The 24892-nt window shown below is 43.2% G+C and overlaps 1 protein-coding gene across 1 annotated transcript; it reads right to left on the reverse strand.

The window, feature by feature from the left end:
• Positions 1–1265: 1265 nt before the first annotated feature.
• LOC113140514 (mediator of RNA polymerase II transcription subunit 15-like) lies at positions 1266–21885 on the reverse strand. The gene is made up of 15 exons (XM_026324361.1): positions 21777–21885; positions 21294–21353; positions 21027–21117; positions 20768–20810; positions 17124–17175; positions 16676–16699; positions 16345–16509; positions 15889–16121; positions 14253–14333; positions 13947–14210; positions 6686–6804; positions 6381–6508; positions 6021–6155; positions 5691–5751; positions 1266–5588 (listed from the first exon to the last, which is right to left on the reverse strand). Exons 1-15 carry the CDS (start codon positions 21883–21885, stop codon positions 5492–5494), a joined length of 1662 nt encoding a protein of 553 aa, XP_026180146.1. The 3' UTR covers positions 1266–5491.
• Positions 21886–24892: the final 3007 nt, after the last annotated feature.

Consider the following 24892-nt stretch of genomic DNA (forward strand, 5'->3'; position numbering starts at 1 on the left):
GTAATTCGGTTCTTTTTACGGTTGATTTCGCCATTTATTCAATAAAGTTTGACATAGCAAGCTTCTGTGAATCCCATGAGGTCTCAATCAAACTTGTTACGTTTCACAGCGTAACTAACCGTAAAACCAATAGAATTCACACCCTCAGAGCAAATCCCAGTCAGGGGGCAGAGACTAACTTCTATTGACAGTAGAATCAGCCAGTCGTGTTGTTCGTCAATGATTACTGACGCATCTTGTAGCCAACGATGGGGCCTTTAAAACGTTATACGACACGTTATGTTCGATGACGCAACAGTGGGCTTTAAATTGCCCCTACCTCTTATTGTAAATCAGTGGTTCTCAAACTTGTCCTGCCATTCCCCTCTTAAGGCCGAGCATAAAGTTTCAAGCCCCACTTCACCCCAAAAAATGACAATGAAACTTATTTCACATTTAAAATGTTTAAAAATTAAAATTTATTCAAAATAACTTATAAATAAATAATACAGAGTTCAAAATAAATAAAATGAAGGTGCAATTGTGTAATTACTTCGAAATCGAGTGGTTTATTGACGAGATCGGGGTGCGTTGTTTCTAAGTGTCTTTTTAATTTGTTGGGTCTCATGCTGTCTGCTGCCAGCGGTTTAATACACACAACACACATGGGTCTCTCCTCTGCCCCCACCAGCCCCACTGTAAATCCAAGACCCAGGTAGGCTTCATCGTATTTTCTTTTTGGCTGGCTTTTTGCTTGATTTACCTTACTGTCTGTCGTGTTTTTGTCTGCCGGCGTGGAATCGCCTGCTGTTTTAGGGCTCCGTGTAACAAATTTATCCATTATTATGCCCACTAATCATTGCGTCGCTGCGTGAAGGTTTGCTTATTGTTCCGCTACAATTAAGTGCCGACGTTAAACATTTATTTCCCACATCATGGTTCCTCTTTGTTTCCCTCAATTTGTGTTTTTTAATGACACGTTTCTTTGTATGTGGTTGTTTTATTTTGCGTGTATGGTGTTTGTCAGTAAAGAAAATTATGAATTAGGGCTGCTAATTCGAGCTGCTTCGCTTGAAAAAGGGTCTGGAGTGAGTGAGCGAGTCAGTCAGTCAGTCAAACTTATTTATAAATATGAACATTTAAAAACAACAGCTGTTAGCCAAAGTGCTGTACAAAATTTAAGCATATATCAAAATACAAAAGTAAACAACAACAGATAGTGCACTACAGTTATGCCACTGCGCTTAATTATGTCCATATGCAGCAGTGAACAAATACGTTTTAGGAAGAGACTTAAAATCAGTATGTTGGTGCAAATCTTATATAGGATGGCAAATTGTTCCAAAACTGGGGAGCAGCCACTGAAAAGGTGCGATCTCCTTTCAATGTCAACCATGTCCTTGGAACAGTAAACAGAAGACTCCTAGTTGATCGAAGATCCCATTACAGTGGGACATAAAGAGATCAGAGATATATGATAGAGCCGGTCCATGCAAACCCTTGTAAACAAACAGTAAGCAAGCATGTTTTAAAATGGATACGATATTTAACTGGGAGCCAGTGGAGAGAAATTAACACTGGTGAAATTTCCTTTTCCTGGTCACAGTTAACAATCTAGCAGCAGCATTTTGAACAAGTTGAAGACATGACAATAGAGACTGTGAAACACCCAAATACAATACATTACAATAATCTAATCTGGATGAGATGAAAGCATGTATTACACACTCCATGGCTCTTAATGTTACGAATGCCTTCATCTTTGCAATATTCTTTAGCTGATAAAAACTTCTAACCACAATATTGATCTGTTCATCAGAAGTCAAGCAGAGTCAAAAGTAACACCTAGGTTTCTGACATGTAAATGAAGATTACCAGATAGAGGTCCCAGTTTACTGGCCACAATTTTTGGCAGGGGAGCCAAAAATGAAGACCCCACTCTTATTGAACCTCACTCCTATTAACTGGAGGAAGTTGGCAGACATCCACTGTTAGACTGTCTCAGACAATCAAACAGACACTGTAAACTTTGGGTGCAAGGGAACACGGAGTATCATCTGCATAAACAGTGGTATGAGATGTTGTGCTAAGTATAACATACAAAGGAAGCATGTATAAACAAAATAGAACAGGACCCAAAATTGAACCCAGTGGAACCCCATACAAAACTGGCGCACAAGATGAAGAATATTTGCCAGTCTCTACTGAGAAAGTTTGATCCTTTAAATAGGATACAAACCAATTTAAAACACAACCTTGAATCCCAACAAATACACTCAGAGGACAAACTCCAGTAAGTTATACAGAAGTTGTACTTGCAAGGAATGATGGTCATACAAGCACCTCAGTACAAGCACAAGAATGGCTGTCAGCAGTGCGTGAGTGAGATTAGTGAGGCACTGATTGAGTGAGTGAGGCAGCAAGTGTGTGAGGCAGTTAGTGAGTTTACGAGGGAGTGAGTGAGTGAATGAGGCAGTGACTGAATGAGTGAGTGAGGCCATGATTGAGTGAGTGAGGTAGTTGGTGAGTGAGACTGAGTGAGTGAGTTAGTGAGGGAGTGAGTGATTCAGTGAGTGAGGTGATTAGTGAGTGAGTGAGGTGGTGATTTAGTGAGTGAGACAGTTTGTAAGGTGTTGTTGATATTGTTACACTGTTAAATGGATTATCAGTGCTCCAGCAGCATTTTACTCTTTTATATATAGTCAGAGACAGTTGTCCTTTGGGGGGTTTTCTGATATTTGATTTTTTGTTTCCTCAGAATGCCAAACCTTTGTGGTCAAAAAGACCCAACCAAAAGTGAGAAATATCATGTGTTTTACTTCCTGTCTGTCTCAGAGGACCACACTTTTGACTTCACCTACTGAGGTTTGTGGTTCTGTGTATTTTCTTTCTACAGATCCAGTCTGGAGATCCCAGAAATCAACTCAATGATCATCAACCCTGGTGTGAGTACAGACGACCACAACACCTGATGTGTTCAAATGTTTTGTCCGACCAACCAACCAAATATTTACTGTTGTTGTAGTTACTGGTAAATTTACTGTCATGTATGACACAGAAATGAATCAAATTTTAAAGGTTAAAAAAGCTGGAGCCAGTAAATATTTGACCTTCTTGCTTAAAAAAAGGGAAAAAAGTATTGACACTCCTAAAATATTTGGTAATGAATTTTCTGTTAGTTAACTATTCATTTAAAACGTAAAGCAGCTTTATAGAGAGAAAGTTCATATTTTTTGCAGTTGCTCTGATGCACATTTTCTATTACAGAATATTATATCATATCAGAAGTTAGGGACGTTCCACCAGGTTCTGGGTTCTAGGGTGGATTGTGGACTCATTTGGGTATTAATCAGGTATAAACCCCGAAGTACACCACATCCTTGAGTGGACCCCCGCGGAGGTCTGTGCCAAATTTTGTACAGTTCTGACAAAGTATGTGCAAGTGCATAGGGGGCGCTATCCGCACCCCCCCAAGTAGAGCACGTCCTTGAGTGGACCCCCGCGGAGGTCTGTGCGAAATTTGGTACAGTTCTGACAAAGTAAGTGCAAGTACATAGGGGCCACCCACCCCGCTTATTCGTCCCTTGCACGTTGAGCGATTATAATAGTCCCTTTGGTCCTTGCTCGGGCCTAATAAAAAAAGGCTAGAATACTAGAAAGAATACAGATGTGCAAATATGCATACAGTATTATTGCACAGTGAAAATTCCACCACTCTATGACATTAAATGTTCATCAGAACAGCAGCCTCGGAAAAGAAACGGACTCTGTGCTGGAAGGTTTTGGTGTAGTCTTCTGTAGCCTCTACCAGTGGGAAGGAGTCTGAACAGTTTGTGTCCAAGGTATGAGGGGTCTGCAGAGATGCTCCTTCCCCATTTCCTGAGCATGGACCGGTACAGGTCTTGGATGAAGGGAAGATCGGCCCTAATGATTCTCTGCAGACCAGATTTTCTGTTGCAGTCTGTTCCTGACTAGTTTGGTGGCCGATCCAAACCAGACAGTGATTGAAGTGCAGAAGACAGACTGTATGATGGCAGTGCAGCGACTCAAGTGGTACGTTAAACAGAGCTTCTGCAGGAAGTACAGTCTCTGCTGACCCTTCTTCTGAATGTAATCTATGTGGGAGCTCCGTTCAGGCCCTGGGAAATTCTGAATCCCAGGAACCTGTTGGTCTCATTGTAGCTCTTCTTCTTCCCCTGATCTCCCCTGGCCTGACTGAAAAGGGTGCAGTCCCCACTTCTGTAGGCCTCGTCCTTGGCATGGTGCAGTTTCCTGAGGTTGGTTGTGAACCATGGTTTGTTGCTCCATGTGCAGAGGGTCTTGGTCTGCAAGCGCATGTCCTCACAGAAACTGATGTAAGGTGTCATAGTGTGAGTGAGTTTGTTAAGATCTGTGGCAGCAGCTTCAAAAACCCTCCAATCAGTGCAGTCAAACAGACCTGTAACTCCAGCTTTGACTCCGCTGGAGTCAGCCTCACCACAGGCTAAGAGGATTATAACTTCTGCCTGTAGGTCATGATGAGATAATGCAGACAGTGATCAGAGAGTCCAAAAGCAGCACAGGGAACAAGGCAATAAGCATCTTTTAATACTGTGTAACAGTGGTCCAGTGCGTTTTGTGTCCCTGTTGGGACATTTAATATGCTGTCTGTATATGGGAAGTTAATGGGTGATGTTTGCTCTGTAAAAATTCCCAAGAATGATGAGCAGGGAGTCAGGGTCTTGTTTCTCTACATTCAATATCTCCATACCCAGCTGTTGTTTCGACTCGGTGATGCAGGCCTGAGGTGAGATATAAACTTCGACCAGCACAAAGGAGGCGAACTCCCGTGTTGAATAAAACAGTTTGCAGTTCATGAAGAGGGTCTCTAAGTGAGGAATGCATGATTGTGACATGCAGTGCGACTGTGTTTCATCATTGTGACATCTGTACGGTACATCAACCGTCATTTTCATAGAAGCAGGTTTCACCTCCCTTCATTTTCCCTGAGTGCTCCATGCAGCAGTCCGCTCAGTAAAGCTGGAATCCAGGCAGCGGAAGTGCTCTGTCCAAGATGTGTCTGTCTGAGTTTGATGAGCGCTCCTGTACGCTTCCCAGGTCGGCGTCTCAGGGGGACTGCATGGAGAGAAGCTGTGCCTGCAACCAAAAGCTCTGTGAAAAAGTTCTCTGGGTTGATGGAAATTTGGAAAAAGTAATCAGTGAATCTAGTCCCAAGACCCAAGTTTCTCTTTGGTGTAGGTCATCAGAGAGAAGCAGCAAAAAACAGGAAAAACACACAAAAACTAACAGTACAAGAGTGCAAAGGACCGTGGCTGCCATCTTTAGCTGGTGCCAGAAGTATATGAGTTTGTGGGTGATTGTGGGTGGTCTGTCACGTGGCGCTTCAGTGACAGAGGATTCTTTAGGTCACTGGGGAGGTTCTGGGGATCCTTGAGGTTGTTTTTATGGTAACGTAAAAGTTCATTCAGTCCTTGAAAACGTTATTAAAGATCTCAATGTGCTTCTTAGCCCTTTAGCTGGATCTGAAGTTTTTTAAGACAGCCATGTCATTCATGCAGTTCAGCTTCTTTAAAGCAATTTCACATTTCTGCAGAGTCTTCAGTGGGCATCTGCAGGACACAGGATTTCAGAAAAGTTCACGGTGAATTCAAGTGAATCACTGCACCGATGAGAAGCAGAACTATTGTGATATTCATGATTTGCTCAGTTACCTGGTGTTTGGATCCATCAGGATGTTCAGCAGTCTCTTTGTCTTAATAAAGTAATTTGTATCTGTTAAAATAAAAATCAAAAAGGAAAAGTAATAAAAACATGAAATGCTCCTTTATTAAAAGGGGATATGAACAAAAATAGGCACCCAGACATTAACAGAAAGATCTAATCATGGAGTCTGACAATTATTTTCTTAGTTAACCTATTCATTATTTTACCTATGAAGTGCCTTATATGCCCATAATAACCTCCATTTAGGTGATATCCTAAATGTAAAGATGTAGCATTTTTACTTATGAACGATTAATCACCTATCATCATAGCCTGACCTTTATTTTTGTCGATCTTGTTGATCATCCTGCGCAGAGGTTCGATGTACATGGAGAGTTGCTTGAGCTTCTTCTTGTACTGCTGGTCCTCCAGAGATGTAGCTACAGCCGGACTCATCACTGAGCTGGGGTTACCTGCAAGACAGGTATGAAATCACTTCTAATTACTCCTACTAATACTGCTGACCAGAGTAAATCTGCAGACTAAATCCTGTCCTTAGATGAGTCCTGGACGAGGACAATAGTGTATTTGTGATCTGCATTATTTTGTTAGACCTTTTTCTGTTTGTTTGCAGTGTCTGTTGTCCTTCATGTTTGTACCCTTTCTGTTAATAAAAAAATTTGTAATTGCGTGTTCACCTGGTGTATTGAGAGGTCCGAGGGAGGGGACACCGTAGTTCTGCGGGGTTCTGCTGGTGGCAGGGCTCTGTGATGGCTGGGGGGAGGGACTGGGCTGGAAACCCCCCGGAGATGAAGTAGGACCAAAGCTAAGACAGGAGGCAGGTAAGAGAGGAGACACTCAGTTGTCACCCTGAGGAAACCTTTTGAGTCATAATTATTAAATATTAAATTCTGTCTTCTATGCTAATGTTTTAAAAACCAGGATCCGAGTTGGTGTGAGTGGTTTGTTTACTTTACGTCAGAAGCGTGAGCTCCCATCGTACCTGGCAGAGTTTGGCTGTGAGGTGGGGGGCTGGGGTGGAGGCTGGTGAGGGGGAGGCATCGACTGTGGTGTTGGCACCTGTACCAGTGATGGTGATGACATCATTCCATGCTGTGGTACCTGTGCAGGTGATTGGAGAGAAAAGAAGGCAAATTAGCCAAAAGCTTCAATGTTTTTCAGGCCACCCCCAAACTGATGGAGAGATGGAGCAGGGACACTACTATCTATATTGTATGAAACTATATTAAACTGGTATTAAACTTTATGCATGTATAAACATACCTTGTTATTGTGCATTCACTGTTAAGCTGTTCAAATAATACACGTTCATATATTCATGTTTTTATTGTTTTATTGGTGATCAGTAGCACACAACGTATCTGTCCTTGGATGGATGGAGCCTGTCACAGGGTCATATCAGCTTCAGGCTGCAGTCTTAACCTGCATTTGGTTTTTTTTTTTAGGTAGGTGAGTGAGGAAAATCCACTTCCGTCAAGATGTGTTGTTGCAAAGGGCATAAGGCTCATCATAGCTTTTGCTGCCAGTTGTGGAAAGTCTTTCTGGCAAGAGATCCAGAACTGGGTGAGTGGTTTAAGTTCATATATGTTTCTGAATGTACTGTCAGTGGATAGCTCGATGAACTGGTCCTCACCTCATAGCATATAACTGTGAAGTTGCTTATCTCAGCGAAAATGTCAGTAAGATGACATTTTCAGTAAAAAGTGCTGCCAACTCTGTGTGCTTTTGGAGAAGTAAAAACTCTTCTAACACACGTGACAACACGACGACTTTTACGACCGAGTCCATGACACCTAACAATTCAGCACTCATGCCTTTGGCAACGAATGACTCTGTGTAGAATGCAGTATGTCCAAATCCCTTGCGGAACCACATCTTTTCCAAGCGCGATGAGTCCACTTTTTAAACCAGCCATGGCTCTTGCACCATCGGTGCACAGCGTAACACATTTAGCCCATTAAATGTCATTTTCCATCCATCCATCTTCTTCCGCTTATCCGGGGCGGGGTCACGGGGGCAGTAGTCGAATCAGCGATACCCAGACTTCCTTCTCCCTGGACATTTCCTCCAGCTCTTCCGGGGGGACACCAAGGCGTTCCCAGGCCAGCCGGGAGACATAGTCCCTCCAACGTGTCCTGTGTCTTCCCCGGGGCCTCCTCCCAGTGGGACATGCCCGGAACACCTCCCCAGGGAGGTGCCCAGGAGGCATCTGAAACAGATGCCCGAGCCACCTCAACTGACTCCTCTCGATGTCGATGTCTCCTCTACTCCGAGCTCCTCCCGGATGACTGAGCTCCTCACCCTATCTCTAAGGGAGCGCCCGGCCACCCTGTGGAAGAAGCTCATTTCAAACTCCCATGAACCCTCGAGCACCCTCGAGAGTGTGTAGAGCTGGTCCAGTGTTCCACGGCCAGGACGGAAACCGCATTGTTCCTCCTGGATCCGAGGTTCGATCACCGGCTGGATCCTCCTCTCCAGCACCCTGGCATAGACCTTCCCCGGGAGGCTGAGGAGTGTGATCCCTCTGTAGTTGGAACACACCCTCCGGTCCCCCTTCTGAAAAAGAGGAACCACCACCCCGGTCTGCCAATCCAGGGGTACTGTCCCCGAACGCCACGCAATGTTGCACAGGCGTGTCAGCCATTACAGCCCAACAACATCCAGAGACTTGAGGTAGTCGGGGCGGATCTCATCCACCCCCGGGGCTTTGCCACTGAGGAGCCGCCGAACTACCTCAGTGACTTCGGCTTGGGTGAGGGATGGATCAGCCTCCGAATCCCCGGCCCCTGCTTCCCTTATGGAAGACGTGTTGACGGGATTGAGGAGATCCTCGAAGTATTCCTTCCACCGTCCAACAATATCCCCTGTCGAGGTCAGCAGCTCCCCACTTCCACAGTAAACAGTGTTGGTAGAGCACTGTTTCCCCCTCCTGAGGCGCCGGACGGTTTTCCAGAATCTCTTCGGGGCCGACAGGTAGTCCTTCTCCATGGCCTCACCAAACTCCTCCCATACCCGAGTTTTTGCCGCCATAACCTCCTGGGCTGCAGCACGCTTGGCCCGGCGGTACCTGTCAGCTGCTTCGGGAGTCCCACAAGCCAACCAAGCTCGGTAGGACTCCTTCTTCAGCTTGACCTCATCCCTTACCTCCGGTGTCCACCACCGGGTTCGGGGATTGCCGCCACGACAGGCACCCAAAACCTTACGGCCACAGCTCCTAGCCGCCGCGTTGACAATGGAGGTGGAAAACATGGTCCATTCGGACTCAATGTCCCCAGCCTCCCCCGGGATCTGGTAGAAGCTCTCTCGGAGGTGTGAGTTAAAGACTCCTCTGACACCGGGTTTGGCCAAACATTCCCAACAGACCCTCACAGTACGTTTGGGCCTGCCAAGTCTGTCCTGCTTCCTCCTCCGCCAGCGGATCCAACTCACCACCAGGTGGTGATCAGTTGCCAGGTCTACCCCTCTCTTCACCCGAGTGTCCAAGACATATGGCCGAAGGTCAGACGACACGACTACAAAGTCGATCATTGACCTCCGGCCCCTAGGGTGTTCTGGTGCCATGTGCACTGATGGACACCCTTATGCTTGAACATGGTGTTTGTTATGGACAAACTGTGACTAGCACAGAAGTCCAGCAACAAAACACCACTCGGGTTCGTATCGGGTGGCCGTTCTTCCCAATCACGCCCCTCCAGGTTTCACTGTCGCTACCCACGTGAGCGTTGAAGTCCCCCAACAGAATTATGGAGTCCCCGGTAGGAGCACCTTTCAGCACTCCCCCAAGGGACTCCAAAAAGGCCGGGTACTCTGCACTGTTGTTCGCCCCATAGGCCGAGACAACAGTGACCTATCCCCAACCCGAAGGCGCAGGAAAACGACCCTTTCACTCTGGAAGAAAAACTCCAACACGTGGCGGCTGAGCTGGGGAGCTATGAGCAAGCCCACACCAGCTTGCCGCCGCTCACTGTGAGCAACTCCAGAGTAGAAGAGAGTTCAGCCCCTTTCAAGGAGCTGGGTTCCAGAGCCCAGGCTCAGGCTCCTTCCCCCCCACAGTGAGGTGACATTCCATGTCCCTAGAGCCAGTTTCAGCATCCGGGGATCGAGTCGCCGAGGTCCCCGTCCTCGACCACTGCCCGATCCACTATGCACGGGCCCCTTATGGATCCTCCTGCGGGTGGTGGGTCCACAGAAGGGTGGCCCCACGTCGCTCTTTTGGGCTTTGCCCGGCTGGGCCCCATGGGGGGAGACCCAGCCACCAAGCGCTCGCCAACGGGCCCCAACCCCAGGCCTGACTCCAGGGTGGGGCCCCGGCTTCGCCATGCCAGGCGACGTCACGGTTTTCGCTCCATAAGAGGTCACTGAACCGCTCTTAGTCTGGTCCGTCACCTAGGACCTGTTTGCCTTGGGAGACCCTGCCAGGGGCATATAGCCCCGGACAACATAGCTCCTAGGATCATACGGGCACTCAAACCCCTCCACCACGATAAGGTGGCGGTTCAAGGAGGGGTAAATGATTTTTCTGAAAAAAAAAAAAAAACCCAAACAATATAAATTCAGCTGCGAAAACAGTTCCTCAGTGTGTGGAATGTGGTATCTGTCCACAACAATTACCTTGTTTGGTCCCCTGAGGTCCACACACATTCTGACATCTACCAGTTTCATCTGGGTCACTACAATGGGCGATAAGCAGGACAAAGCATCTACTCTTTCAATGACCTCTGCCGTGGTTCAGTTCTATCGACACAGCGTCCTTCACATAAAACGGTAATCGATGCAGTTTCTGTTGCACAGGCAAAACATTTTCACGCAATTTCACCTTATGCACAAAGTTCTTTGCACAGCCAAAACTTGCTGCTGTGGAGTTTGACACCTCTGTTTCCCTTTATGCACAGATTCAAGGAAGATATTAAGTCAATGCCCATTAATGGGTTTCCACTTTCCAAATTATAGAATGTAGCGGTACTGAACAATGTCTATGTGTTGTCTGAGTGTTAATGCGCTATCCTTGGAATATGTGACAAGACGCACATCAGCATGTTCCAGAAGCAATTCAGAAAAGTACTGGGCTCTGGCAACAAAGACACAGAATATCCTGTATCCACAATTAGTTCCTGAATTGTAGTATCAGACATTACACAACATATGTAATGTGGTAGACATGTACAGGACAGTCAGTTCAGGGACTTCAATTTTCTGATCTCTTGCTTCCGTGTTAAATGGCATGAGTTTTGCAAAATGTCCAATTTTGCTACATGATTTGCATATCTTATTTAGAGATTCAATGCTTAGAATTTGCTGAATGATTGCTTGAATCGCAACAGTAGCATCTGTGTTCAGCCTGTACTCTCATCCAACTCTGTTGCTTTAATTGTGGATTCTTATGTGCGTTTGCTTTTTTTTCCTCACATGCAGTCTCTGTACTGACAGTTTGGCAGGTTTTCCAGCCTGACCCAGCCCAAGGAATTAAAACATACTTAGTTGTGAAATTGTTAAGAGACAGAAGAAAAGCAGTGTGTGTATGAAGCAGTGGGCACTAATTGACAACAGAAATGAGAATGTGGTAGCATATTGTAACTAGTACAGTAGTACTATTGTAGATTTATTAAACCAACGTGACCATTTGAAGGCACACTAATAGGGTTGCCGGGTGGAGCACAGTTTGTTGTTTGGACTGCTTGAGTGTCCAATAATGATTATTTCTGTTTATTTTGTTTGGTAAGGATTACAATTTAACTGGTTTAACTTTGACATCAAAATGCAGGTCTGGTGATGTTTGGTCCATCATAGGTTTAAAAACAGACTTCGATTTCTACACATAGTGTCAGCCAACTGTCTGACAAAGGAAAAAGGTGTAAGGTAGCAGAGCCATCTTCAGCCATCTTCAGCCATCTTCCAGTGACTGGATTTTGAGAAGGGATGGGGGCGTTTTGGTTGAGGCATCCGGGAAGGAATCTGCATCCCAGGACAAATCAGCTTCAGAAAAGGACACACAACAGGACAGGTGAGCAGAGAGAAGGCAGACGTACATTACAGTGTGCAGACACACGCACGCACGCACGCACGCACGCACACACACACGCACACACACACGCACACACACACACACAGGCAGAGATGTTTCTGACTCCAGAATGGGGGGCACACAGCTGCAGCGTCACTAAAACACCCAGCTTCTCCATCACCATGAACTATCTGGTTGTAATGCAACTTGTTTTGTCATCTTTGCTGAAGCTTACACTGAGAAAAAGCCAGCTCTAACTTTGAAATCAATATCATGATTCTCTATAATAAAAGTGGAACTCCAATGTATCACCGATTATCCATCCATCCATCTTCTTACGCTTATCTGGGGCTGGGTCACAGGGACAGTAGTCTTAGCAGGGATGCCCAGACTTCCTTTTCCACAGACACTTCCTCCAGCTCATCCGGGGGGACACAGAGGCGTTCCCAGGCCAGCCAAGAGACATAGTCTCTCCAGCGTGTCCTGGGTCTTCCCCAGGGTCTCCTCCCAGTGGGACATGTCTGGAACACCTCCCCTGGGAGGCACCCAGGAGACATCTGATACAAATGCCCGAGCCACCTCAGCTCTACTCTGAGCTCCTTGCAGGTGACCAACCCCCTCACCCTATCTTTAAGGGAGCACCCCTTAGAAGGAAGCTCTGTGAAGGAAGCTCCATTTCAGCCGCTTGGATTCAAGATCTTGTCCTTTGACAAGAGACCCAAGTGAGAGTCCAAATGTAGATTGACTGGTAAATCGAGAGTGTTGCCTTTTGGCTCAGCTCCTTTTTCACCACAACTGACCGGCACATCGACCACACTGCTGCTGCTGATGCACCGATCTGTCTGTGAATCAGACATCCTTCCATCCTTCTCTCACTTGTGAACAAGATCCCAAGATACTTAAATTCCTCCACCTGAGGCAGGATCTCTCCCCTGACCTGCAGATGGCAAGCCACCTTTTTCCGGTTGAGAACCATTGTCTCGGACTTGGAGGTCCTGATTCTCATCCCAGCCGCTTCACACTCGGTTGCAAACCACCCCAGTGTACGCTGAAGGTCCTGGCTCAATGGAGCCAACAGTTTTTCGGAGATTTCATCTCCGAGTTTTTATATATTATATATATATATATATATTATATATATTTATATATTATAGTTTTTACATATTCAGCAGACCACAGTCAGCTGTATTTACTACAGTATTTAAGTCAAGAAATAAAGGCTCTATTTTACATCTCTTGTTACTATAATAATAAAAATGATTGAGTATTAGATTTGAATAACACTATAAAGACTTTAGTTATTTCAGGGACCTCAGATCAGTCCAAAACCATAACACGCATTTCACGTTGCCTCATTCCAATCTGTCAAAAATAAGTCTGGTTTAGTTTTAAGACAGACAGACCTCATCCTCCCCCCCATCTCCTCCATTTAAAGTGTTTGCTGATTTGGAAAGGGATAAGATGTGATTGTCAGTACTGAAGTTGGCCCCTGGTCAGTACTCACTAAAATTTCAAATACTGTTGGTCATACCTGCATGTTACGGCCTCTGGCCTTGTTTTGTTTCTTTTTCTTCCTCTCGTTCTCTCACCTGCTGCCTTGAATGTGAAAGTCCAAATCTACTGCACCAGATGCTCCTTTGTGATTGGCCCAGCAAGTTCCTTCAACATCCCGCCCTGAACTGCAGCTGATTGGTATTTCACAACCTACAACCTACCCTTGGAGTTCATCTAACACTCATCTCGGCTTGCTACTCCAATCAAGGTCAAGTGACAAGGGCCTGCTTACACACACATGCACACACACACACACACACACACACACACACAGAGCAAAGCATGCAAGCAGAGGAGTGGGTAAGCAAGTCCACTGAAACCCTGTATACTTCCTCACTGTTGAGGGAGGAGAACAGGGATTACGGAAGCACAGACCCATCTTTTTCTTTCCTAATACTGATACCAATCAGGCACGAAAATATTCTTATCTAAAAATGGAGGGCCCTACAGACAAAGTTTGGCAGACATAGACATACAGTATGTCAAAAAATGATAAACCATCCCTAGCTGTTATACACTGTGTTAATCTTATATGATTCCTGTAAAACAGAGCAAACTACATTCACCGTGCTCCCCATTATTTGACAGGTTTAATGAAACAGAACAGACCAAGTGCAGGTGATATGAAAGTTTCATGGGTTTAATGTGTTATAGATACACACATTGCATGTATCTGCAGTGAACTCACCTGGAAGGCCTGTATCCTCTGCTGCTGACTGAGCGAGTTAATGGGAACATGCTGAGCAGACGTCATCTGTCCAGCCAGAGACTGAGGCACCATGCCGGGCTGCTGCTGAGAGTGTGGTGGCATCTGACCTGGCTGAGGCTGAGCCTGTCCCTGAACCTGTTGCTGCTGCACCATGTGTTGAATGGACTGAGCCTGTGCCTGAGCCTGAGCCTGGGCCTGAGCCTGAGCCTGGGCCTGAGCCTGGGCCTGAGCCTGAGCCTGAGCCTGAGCCTGGGCCTGAGCCTGAGCCTGAGCCTGAGCTTGGGCTTGAGCCTGGGCCTGGGCGTGCTGCTGCTGTAACTGCAGCTGCACCATCTGCTGCTGCTGTTGCATCCTGGTCTGGTGCATCTGCAGATATAGGGGCAAACAGTGTGTTGGCAAACTCCTTTCTTCATGGTCAGAAAGAGAACACATTATCACAAAAATAAGATTTTATTCTAATTGAGTGTCAAATTCCACCTGTTCATCACAACACTAGGTAAATATCATATGTGATCAAGACAGGTTTCAGGCTTTAATTCTGTTTTTGTCTTTACTTGGTCATAAAAACTGATGGTGATTATGGTAGGACTGTAACCACAGTCACATCATGTCTCATATGAGATAAGAAGATGCCAAACTATAAAATCACTGTAAACCCTCTATTTTCTCTGTGTGTGCAAGGCAGTAAAAGATGGAGATTCTTGGAATTTTAAAGTCTTGGAGACCACTTTAAATGAAATTTAAGAACAAACTGGTGATGGAAATACAGGCGACCAAAAATTATTCATTTTTTAAACCCAACCAATCTGAATATAAGACAATATATTTTTTAGGACTTTTATTGGTAAATTTGGTCAATTTAAACATTTTAAGGGCCTCCATATACCCTGTGTCACCAAAGAAGGCAGGTGGTAAACAAAAGGTTTAAATACACATTAAATACACAGCCTTTGCTGGGTAACGTAGTTACATTGCTTGTTCATCCTGAAGCACAAAGGGAGCAGAGGCAGTCAGAATCTCATTTAATTATTAGTTCATAGTGGAAGCGGAGCAGCCTGTGGATGTCAAATGTCCAACATTGACAGAGGTGGAAGCAGTAATTGTTTATTGTTTGCTAACAGTAGGACTGGTTGATGGCTTTGATCAAAGAGTGTGTTGGTGGTGTAGGTGCAGGTAAGGAGGAGGGAGGTGGTCCTGGGACACAGCAACACATTGTTGATGTCATGGCCCAAACTCAACAAAACACCAGTACTCAGATGGTGTGATGGCCCTGTTACCTCCACTCTCACACCCACATAGAAACCATTTTGGGATGGTATCATACGCCTCCAGGGTTTCAAGGCACCATGACAACCAGTGTGGCTGAACAGTGATAACACTGACAGTCATTGTAACTGCCAGTAAACAGACATTGTGCTGACCAGTTGCCAGTGAATATATTCAACCATACCAGTGCATTTCTATGCACCACACACTCTGTAGTGGTGCCTGTGCAACCACTGGTATTTCATCACAGGGTTGGAAATGGTGCTGCCTTCTGTGGAGAGTTATCTGAAGACAACTTGTCCTTCTTTACTGGGCCACATGATAGGCTATGCATCATTTAGTCTGGATATGCAGCTTATATAGGATTGCTCATCCATCATTTGGCACATTCCATTGTGTATTAGTATTAAGCCAAGATGTGTGACTTTAGAATTAAAATGAAGCACTGATTTATTTAGTGGATCATTTCAGAACATGTACTGTAACCTCACTGTGAAACCAGAGGGCTGAAAATCTGCCTCCCTCAGGTTAATGGGTGTTCAAGCTGTTGGCAGCTAGTTAGCAGAGCTCAGATGAGGATGTTCACTATTTGCACTAAAGTACCCACTGATCATCTGTATGATCTATTCAGTATGGTGTTTGAATTGTTGTGTACCTGGTTCTGCTGTTGCTGGTTCTGGTGCTGCTGCTGGAGCTGCTGGTTCTGGTGGTGCTGCTGGAGGTGCTGGTTCTGGTGGTACTGCAGCTGCTGCTGCACCTGAAACTGCTGTTGGATGGCAGCGTTCTGCTGCTGCTGGATGGCATTCTGCTGCTGGGCTTGCTGGAACTGATTGAACTGTTGCTGCTGCTGCACAATCTGTTGGATTGGCATCTGGCCTGGGCCACCTACTGCAGAGTGAGTGAGAAGAGAAAGGACTGAGTCGGTCTGCAGCTCAGATCCAGTCTGAGGTGAGCTCTGGAGTCTTAAACACACAACATGCCAAAGCAGAGACTGAAAATAAGACTGGCTCTGACACCAAAATATGCCATTTAGACACAGCCAGCATCCACTGAACGCTCTGAAGATGTGCATTTACAGCAAACACACACCACATGGAGGAAACACACTCACTGGCTTGTGGGTTTCCAGGCACCCCTGCCATGGCATGCTGGCCTATCTGCATCGGCCCCATGACCCCCATGCCACCTACTGGAGCACCGGTGGGGCGAGGCCCCATACCAATGGCGCCCGGGCCCCCTCCAACCCCTGTCAGGTTAGTCAGGGCATTCATGGGATCTAGCAGAAGGGTAAACAACAGACAATATTACGCAGCTCCAACATGCACAGCAGAAATCATGAACACTATGATAGGTTGACAGGTCCAGCAGGGGACAGAACACAGCAAAGAAAAACCAAAATGAAAAGTGAAACAAACAGAGACCAAAAAGAAAACTCCACTTACCTGGACCTTCAAGGGCCTTCTTATCTGTAAAGACATAAGTTATTATGAACTGTCACACTCCATTCTTTGCCATTAACTATCAAAACACAATATAAAACCAGATTAAAAAGGTGAATGTTCAGATTTTCCCATAACACTTGACCAAATTAGTCCATTATCTAGGTCAAAAAATTATAGACAATTATTTTTATACAAAAATGCCATATGGACTGTAAGTATGATCATTAAGAAGCATAGCTGTTGTTATTTGGAATACATTGGTATCGTTGACTCTGACCCCACCCTCAGTCAAACACAGAACAGAGGAGACAAAAGCATGTGCAACAATAAATTACACCAAAACTATATTTTTCACCTGGCAAATTTTACTATTTTCACAATTTTTTTCAAGTACTATTAGAGAAAAAAAAATACACAGACTGCTTTTTGTCCTGTTTCTAACACTTACGGATGTCTCTGAAGTGTTTGATTAGCCTCTCCACTCGAGATAAATATTCCTCCTGAAAACAAAATGAGATACATTACACACTTACACACTTAGACCGTCATGAACAGAACTGGTGTTTTGGAGTTCACATTCTTTAAGTACACATTAAGTTTCACATTCTTTAGGACAGGTGTATAAAAAGAATCCTTTCCTTAAAATAAAAAGTTTGCCTGAAAAACCTGAGAGAATCCCAGGTTTCTTTTCAGCACTGTAGCCAGGGTGACAAAAAGTCAAAGCTCTGTTGAGCCCAGTGTTCCCTTAGCTCTCAGCAGTGATGACTTTGAGTTTCTTTACAAATAAAATCACAACTATTAGAGATAAAATTCAGCAGATGCTTCCTATACCTGCAATAAATGAATCTTCTACTACAGTAGCTCTTGAATCATCTGTAGGACCTCAGTTATGTTTAGACTGCTTCTCTCTCATAGATCTCTCTGAATTTACATCAGTAGTTGCTTCATCGAAATCAACTACGTGTCTTTTAGACCCCATCCCGACTAGACTGCTTAAAGACACCCTGCCATTAATGAACTCATCTTTATTAGACTTGGTAAATTTATCCCTAGTATAGTATAGTAGAGCACATCATAGTACAGAAACAGCACTGTTGAAAGTTACCAACGATCTTCTCTTAGCCTCAGATAATGGACTTGTTTCTATACTCGTTCTCCTAGACCTTAGTGCTGCATTCGATACTATCGACCACAACATCTTATTACAGAGACTGGAGCATATGACTGGTCAATAGGAAGCACTCCATTAATTACCACTGCTATGCAGATGACACTCAGTTGTATCTACAGTGGGTACGGAAAGTATTCAGACCCCTTTAAATTTTTCACTTTGTGTCATTGCAGCCATTTGCCAAAATCAAAAAAGTTCATTTTATTTCTCATTAATGTACACTCAGCACCCCATCTTGACAGAAAAAAACAGAAATGTAGAAATTTTTGCAAATTTATTAAAAAAGAAAAACTGAAATATCACATGGTCATAAGTATTCAGACCCTGTGCTCAGTATTGAGTAGAAGCACCCTTTTGAGCTAGTACAGCCATGAGTCTTCTTGGGAATGATGCAACAAGTTTTTCACACCTGGATTTGGGGATCCTCTGCCATTCTTCCTTGCAGATCCTCTCCAGTTCTGTCAGGTTGGATGGTGAACGTTGGTGGACAGCCATTTTCAGGTCTCTCCAGAGATGCTCAATTGGGTTTAGGTGACGGCTCTGGCTGGGCCAGTCAAGAACGGTCACAGAGTTGTTCCTAAGCCACTCCTTTGTTATTTTAGCTGTGTGCTTAGGGTCATTGTCCTGTTGAAAGGTGAACCTTCGGCCCAGTCTGAGGTCCTGAGCACTCTGGAAGAGGTTTTCTTCCAGGATATCTCTGTACTTGGCCATATTCATCTTTCCTTCAATTGCAACCAGTCGTCCTGTCCCTGCAGCTGAAAAACACCCCCACAACATGATGCTCCCACCACCATGTTTCACTGTAGGGATTGTATTGGGCAGGTGATGAGCAGTGCCTGGTTTTCTCCACACATACCGCTTAGAATTAACGCCAAAAAGTTCAATCTTGGTCTCATCAGACCAGAGAATCTTATTTCTCATAGTCTGGGAGTCCTTCATGTGTTTTTTGGCCAACTCTATGCAGGCTTTCATGGGTCTTGCACTGAGGAGAGGCTTCCGTCGGGCCACTCTGCCATAAAGCCCCGACTGGTGGAGGGCTGCAGTGATAGTTGACTTTGTGGAACTTTCTCCCATCTCCCTACTGCATCTCTGGAGCTCAGCCACAGTGATCTTTGGGTTCTTCTTTACCTCTCTCACCAAGGCTCTTCTCCCACGACTGCTCAGTTTGGCTGGACGGCCAGGTCTAGGAAGAGTTCTGGTCGTCCCAAACTTTTTCGATTTGAGGATTATGGAGGCCACTGTGCTCTTAGGAACCTTGAGTACTGCAGAAATTCTTTTGTAACCTTGGCCAGATCTGTGCCTTGCCACAATTCTGTCTCTGAGCTCCTTGGGCAGTTCCTTCGACCTCATGATTCTCATTTGCTCTGACATGCACTGTGAGGTCTTATATAGACAGGTGTGTGCATTTCCTAATCAAGTCCAATCAGTTTAATTAAACACAGCTGGACTCCAATGAAGGAGCAGAACCATCTCAAGGAGGATCAGAAGAAATGGACAGCATGTGAGTTAAATATGAGTGTCACTGCAAAGGGTCTGAATACTTATGACCATGTGATATTTCAGTTTTTCTTTTTTAATAAATTTGCAAAAATTTCTACATTTCTGTTTTTTTCTGTCAAGATGGGGTGCTGAGTGTACATTAATGAGAAATAAAATGAACTTTTTGGATTTTGGCAAATGGCTGCAATGACACAAAGAGTGAAAAATTTAAAGGGGTCTGAAAACTTTCCGTACCCACTGTAAAAATGAAAATAGGGTAGCATGGTGGATTAGTGATTAGCACTGACTGGACTGAACCCATGGAGAGATTGAAATACTTTTTGCCTCATTTGGACTATACCAATGGCTGCCCCAGAAGCTGGGGGAGGACTATATGGGTGATGTTTAGTTTGATTTATATAGTTACTTTGGAATATTATTTGTTATGTCAATTTTGTTTTTTCATTAATAGGAATTAAGTTAGTTTGGAAATTGTTTGTTTAGAGTTTATTTGTAAATTATTTAGTAGTTGTCGTGTTTATCTTGTGTTGTGTCATGTACTGGTTTGGCCAGCCAGTATATATGTTCTCCTGTGAGTCAGTTTTGGTTTGTGTTAGTTTGCTCTCCATTATGACTGTTTAGTTTATATTTTTTCTGAGTTATCCTTTGTTAACCTCTTTTAGAGTTCTTTAGTTGATAACTGATCATCTTTGTTTTAAATGTATTTTCTGCATCCTGTGTGTACCTGCTCAGACCCTCACACAGGTTGACTGGTGACTCTAAATTGCCCATAGGAGTGAGTGTGAGTGTGTGAGGTTGTTTGTCTCTATGTGGCCCTGTGATGGACTGGTGACCTGTCCAGGGTATACCCCTGCCTTTCACCCAAAGAGAGCTGGGATAGGCTCCAGCAGATCCCTGTGATCCTAAGTAGAGGATGGATGGATGGATGGATGAATAATGAAAATGGCTCACATTGAGCGAATGCTCCTAGCACTTACTCAGGCTAATAAAGAGCGAAGAGAGCAAGAAATAACTAATCCTATACAATGGCTACACAAAGACTTTGTTATATGTTGAGCTCTACTGAGTCACAATAAATGACTGATGGTAACATTAACTAAATGTAGTGGGTGGAGAGTTCACTTTTAGTGTCTTTATCTAACGTTTCTTACTCCATATGATTTGTTAAGCTTTATTTTATTAATTTTATGTACGAAGAATTGTGGGCAGTTCTGCCTGGTCTGGGGATGTCCATTGCAGAAATTATTTTTTGAAAGCTTTTTCAATAACGCCGTAATGTTGTCTCTGTTTTTCCAGCCTGCAGCCTGGTTTTTCCTTCTTCTGGACAAATGGCTGCTGCTGAGTGTGAGTTAACAAAAGCTGCAACTAGAGTTCTACTTCCAACTGTCTGACTACAGTATTTTTTAAGACTCAGTACTTACCTCACAATTTCTCCCAATTTTATTTTTTTGTCCTCTGAGGGCTCTGCTTCAGAATCACCTTCCTCTGACTCCTCTTTCATCTGTCCAGATGCCTGTATGACCCGTGAGAATTTAACCATCTTTTCTTCTTTTTCATTTCTGAGTTCTAAAGAACAATCAACATGAATTTATTTCAATGGTAACTATGTCATTACAATCAATTTATATGCAACTCAATTTGTCTTAACCTTCAAGTTGCTCCCAAAAGCAATGTATGTACTCTTTGAGTGTATCAGCCCATTTTTTTAAGTTGGCAATTTCACCCCTCTGGTTTTCAATGGTCCGCCTGGCCTCCTGCAGAGCTGTGTCCTCTGGAACCAAATAATGAAATACTTTGATTTTCACATTTTAAACTCTTGATCATTTCCTTTCCTCTAAATCAACAGCAAAATTGCAAATAAAGCAGCACAAAACCACAACTTAGCAATGCTGCAAATATCAGTTCCAACAATGTTCTACTAAATGGAGCTGTGAAAGACATCCTTACCCTTTTCTTTCACCTTTTCTCCAGTAGAGATTCCTGAATCGCCCAATAGAGGTGTAAGACCTGTACCATGAAACAAGAAAATGATCCATTTAGAGACATAATAGATTCACAACACATTATTTCAATGTTCTGTTGTTACCAGTCATGACTGTGTTACCCTGGTACACTCAACACTGAAATGCTAACAATTTACTTAATGGAAGAAAACCCCAAGATTTTGGTGCACAAGGTTTAATAAATTTGGCTTTTCCAAACCTGCAACATACTAGTGTGGTAAAAGACTGTAATGGTGTTTACTGTATATTTACTGTTTGTAACTGCTAAATAAGAAAACAAAGTTAAATGTTACCACTACATGCAAAGGTTTTAAAAAAAATGAAAACGTAATTGGTTTGCTTTTTAGTGAAATTTTTATTACTGCAGTCACAATATTATCTGTCAAAACTAAACCCATTTATCCCATTAATGGTGCAGTGTATTCACACTCAAAAGGAGCAACCTTGCTCTTTTTGGCATCCATAGTTTTCTGATGTCTCCTTCTCCAGTGACTGGGAGGTGGTCGCTGGTTGGGCAGCAGTTTCACAGGATTCATGTTTTCTCACATGGATACCAAATTGTTCCCTTCTTATAATGGTGTTTGGACAGTAAGGGCAGTGAAAGTGAGAATCCTTCTCTCTGTTCTCTCTGTTGTGAGGGGTCTTGCGACAGGACTGTAGACCACATTTATAAATGGTGAATTCTGCAACATCCAAACAGAAGATAAATTAATATCTTGTTGACATATTGATGCCTGCAAGCAGTGAGCTCACACTTCAAATATGAAAAGGGCAAAACATTATAGTTCTGTCAGCTAAAAGTTAATTCATACTGAAAGACCAATAGTCTATATTAACAACACACTGAACTAGTATTAACTAGGAAAGTGACTCACATCGACAGTTTTATAATCACTTGCTATTCTTCACATTTAGTTTCACACACCTTTATGTTTAAACGGAGAATGAATCTCAATGTGGTATTCAAATTGGTGCAGTTCCTCACTATGCAGGCAAAATGGGCATTTATGCTCTGTCGACCCAGTCAAGAGAGGACGAGGTTTCTCATCTCTGGTAAAAATGGATACATGAGTCTGATGAAAGACAAAAAGAAACGTGTTGTAGCATTAGTATTGTCATGCCAAAGTAGTTATCACCTACAGGAATTGTATCCCCCGCATTCAGAGTGACGGTGGACCTGCGTTGTTGGGCTTGAATTTTAGCTAAACTAACGAAAAAGTAGTTCTTTCTCTCCGCGATGTTTTCTAATGTGTCTTTTAGTTTGTTTATCTTTCTGTCAAAAGTTATTCTAGCCATTGTCAGCGTTATGTCAGGCTGTATCCTATTTGATGTGTTTGTCGAGTTTCTCCAAAGCACTGAGATTGTTAGGTCACTGTTTGGAAGCTACATTCAAACAGGCTGTGATCTGATCTTTCTTTCAATAGAATATACTGAATCAAACAACCTGCACGTTAGACAGCTACAGTAAAATCGAGGTTGACAGGAAGTGTAAACAAGCATAAAATACACTCATCACATTGTCAACAACAATTGTTTGTATAACCGACTTTTAATTGCAAAATAAATGGAGGTCTAGTTTTGGATACTGTTATGAATTACTCTGAATGATCACAATGATCATATTATTGCATAGTATGACGTACAGGGGGATACACATTATTTCAGATGCAGTTTCCCACCTGACGTGAATTGTAACCACCCCCCATGATGTCAAATGATACTCAAACATCCTGAATGTGCTTCACAACACTGGAGAGTTTGGCTACTTTCCTCCACTACAACTAAAGTTACAGGGGGATACACATTATTTCAGATGCAGTTTCCCACCTGACATGAATTGTATCCCTTGTCATAATGCAGATTTATTTACCATCCTCATGTGTGTAAAATTGTGTTCATGCTTAGTAACATATAGTGATTTTGAACAGTAAGTTTGATTTGTCAGATAGTCTAATGTTATTGGGAATAGACATTATGACTGGAGACTACATTTTTTAATTATAAAAAAGTAAGTTTCCTCTTGCCATAATGGCAAACAATGAAGTGTCAGCACTGAATGTTTATGTTTTACCTTTGTTATTGTGTTTTTCAAAGATACGTGATTCTTTTATGCAAATGAGTTAAGGTCAGAGGTTGAGAATATAGGCCTATACGTGATGTTGCAGTTTCACTGGTTGCGTTAGTGTATTGATTTGGTTTTACTTAAAATATTGTCATGGATCCAGAGGAATATGATAACATAATGACACATAATAAAAAAACAATATCCCGCGGACTTTACCAAGAGAGAGAAGTTTAATAATCATTTTGTAAATGCACCTGAAAAATCACATTAATGGCTTAAATGTATCGTATCAACAATTTCTTTTTGCCTTGGAGGTTCTTTTGACCCCAGTAATTACTCTCAATCAGGCTATTTACAGGTCGTGAGCAGACACTTGCGCCTATTAGTCTGTAGGCCTACTGCATAGCCCCACTAATTGATGTTGTTGAGATTTTTGATGGCACAGTTGTGCAGTGAAACACCTTTCCCAGTGTTTGGACCAGTACACTCAACTGTAAAGCAAGCCATCATCTATTTCACCATGGTATTACTTAGGCCTATAGTTTACGTGATGTAGGTTACCTAAGTTACTACTCATGACAGACTAATTCACAACATAGGCAAATTTTGTTATTGCCATTTCAAGAAACCTGTAAACTACACAGAGGCCTATTAAATAATATTACAAGGCTTTATTCTAGCAGTATCGTGCGTACTTATTCACATTTCTATAACATAATGTTGCATAGACCTATATTATGAACAGTGTGTATCAAATATGTCCTAGGTGTTATAATTGTCATGTTAGCTTATTAATAATATTGCTTTTTTTAGGAGGAGAGCTGTACTATTGGTGGTATAAAGGCACTGCAAAAACAATAAAAACAAAAGTAGTTTGTGGAGCTGATGAGGCAAATGCCACATTTATTGAGTTTCATGCCAGCCCTACTGGTGCTCATTGTGGAAAGATCAAAACACGTGAGGTCATATCAAAACAATTTTACTGGCCAGGGATGTCTGTGGATATCAACAACTGGGTAAGTCAGCACTACAAACCATAATATTCAGACATAAATTAATAGAAAACGATGTTTATTAGAAGCTACTTGTAGGTTTTATAGGTTTCTCATTGTTATTCTTATGAGTATTACTATATTTTAGGCTGAAATCAGTCTGAGCCCATTCCTTTCAATGTAGTTTCAGACAGAAAGATTAAACATTTTATTTCTTTCATTGTTCTGTATTTTGTACTTTGTAAATTATGTAGTTAATAAGTTGACTTTTGCCAATTACCAGGCAATGTTCAGCATGTCAGGGTAATGCTGAAACAATTAAGAAGCCAACAGAATATACCCCCCTACAGGTTAGTTAACCTTAAAACTACAAGATGTTTCTCTGTTCATGAAAGGGAGACATCTGTGCTTGGTGAACATGAAGTTGTATAAAAGATAAAATGAGTACACTCCATGTATCATGAATCACATTATTTATAATTTTTA

Source organism: Mastacembelus armatus, chromosome 8, assembly GCF_900324485.2.
Source record: "Mastacembelus armatus chromosome 8, fMasArm1.2, whole genome shotgun sequence".
In the NCBI taxonomy this organism is placed as follows: Eukaryota; Metazoa; Chordata; class Actinopteri; order Synbranchiformes; family Mastacembelidae; genus Mastacembelus; species Mastacembelus armatus.

Coding starts and splice junctions, on each gene's coding strand:
- LOC113140514 (XM_026324361.1), bottom strand. CDS start 21,885: ATGAATCCTGTGAAACTGCTGCCCAACCAGCGACCACCTCCCAGTCAC. Junction 16,122..16,344: donor GCCTGGAAACCCACAAGCCA/GTGAGTGTGTTT, acceptor CTCACTCTGCAG/TAGGTGGCCCAGGCCAGATG. Junction 5,752..6,020: donor CAAGATCGACAAAAATAAAG/GTCAGGCTATGA, acceptor TTATTTTAACAG/ATACAAATTACTTTATTAAG.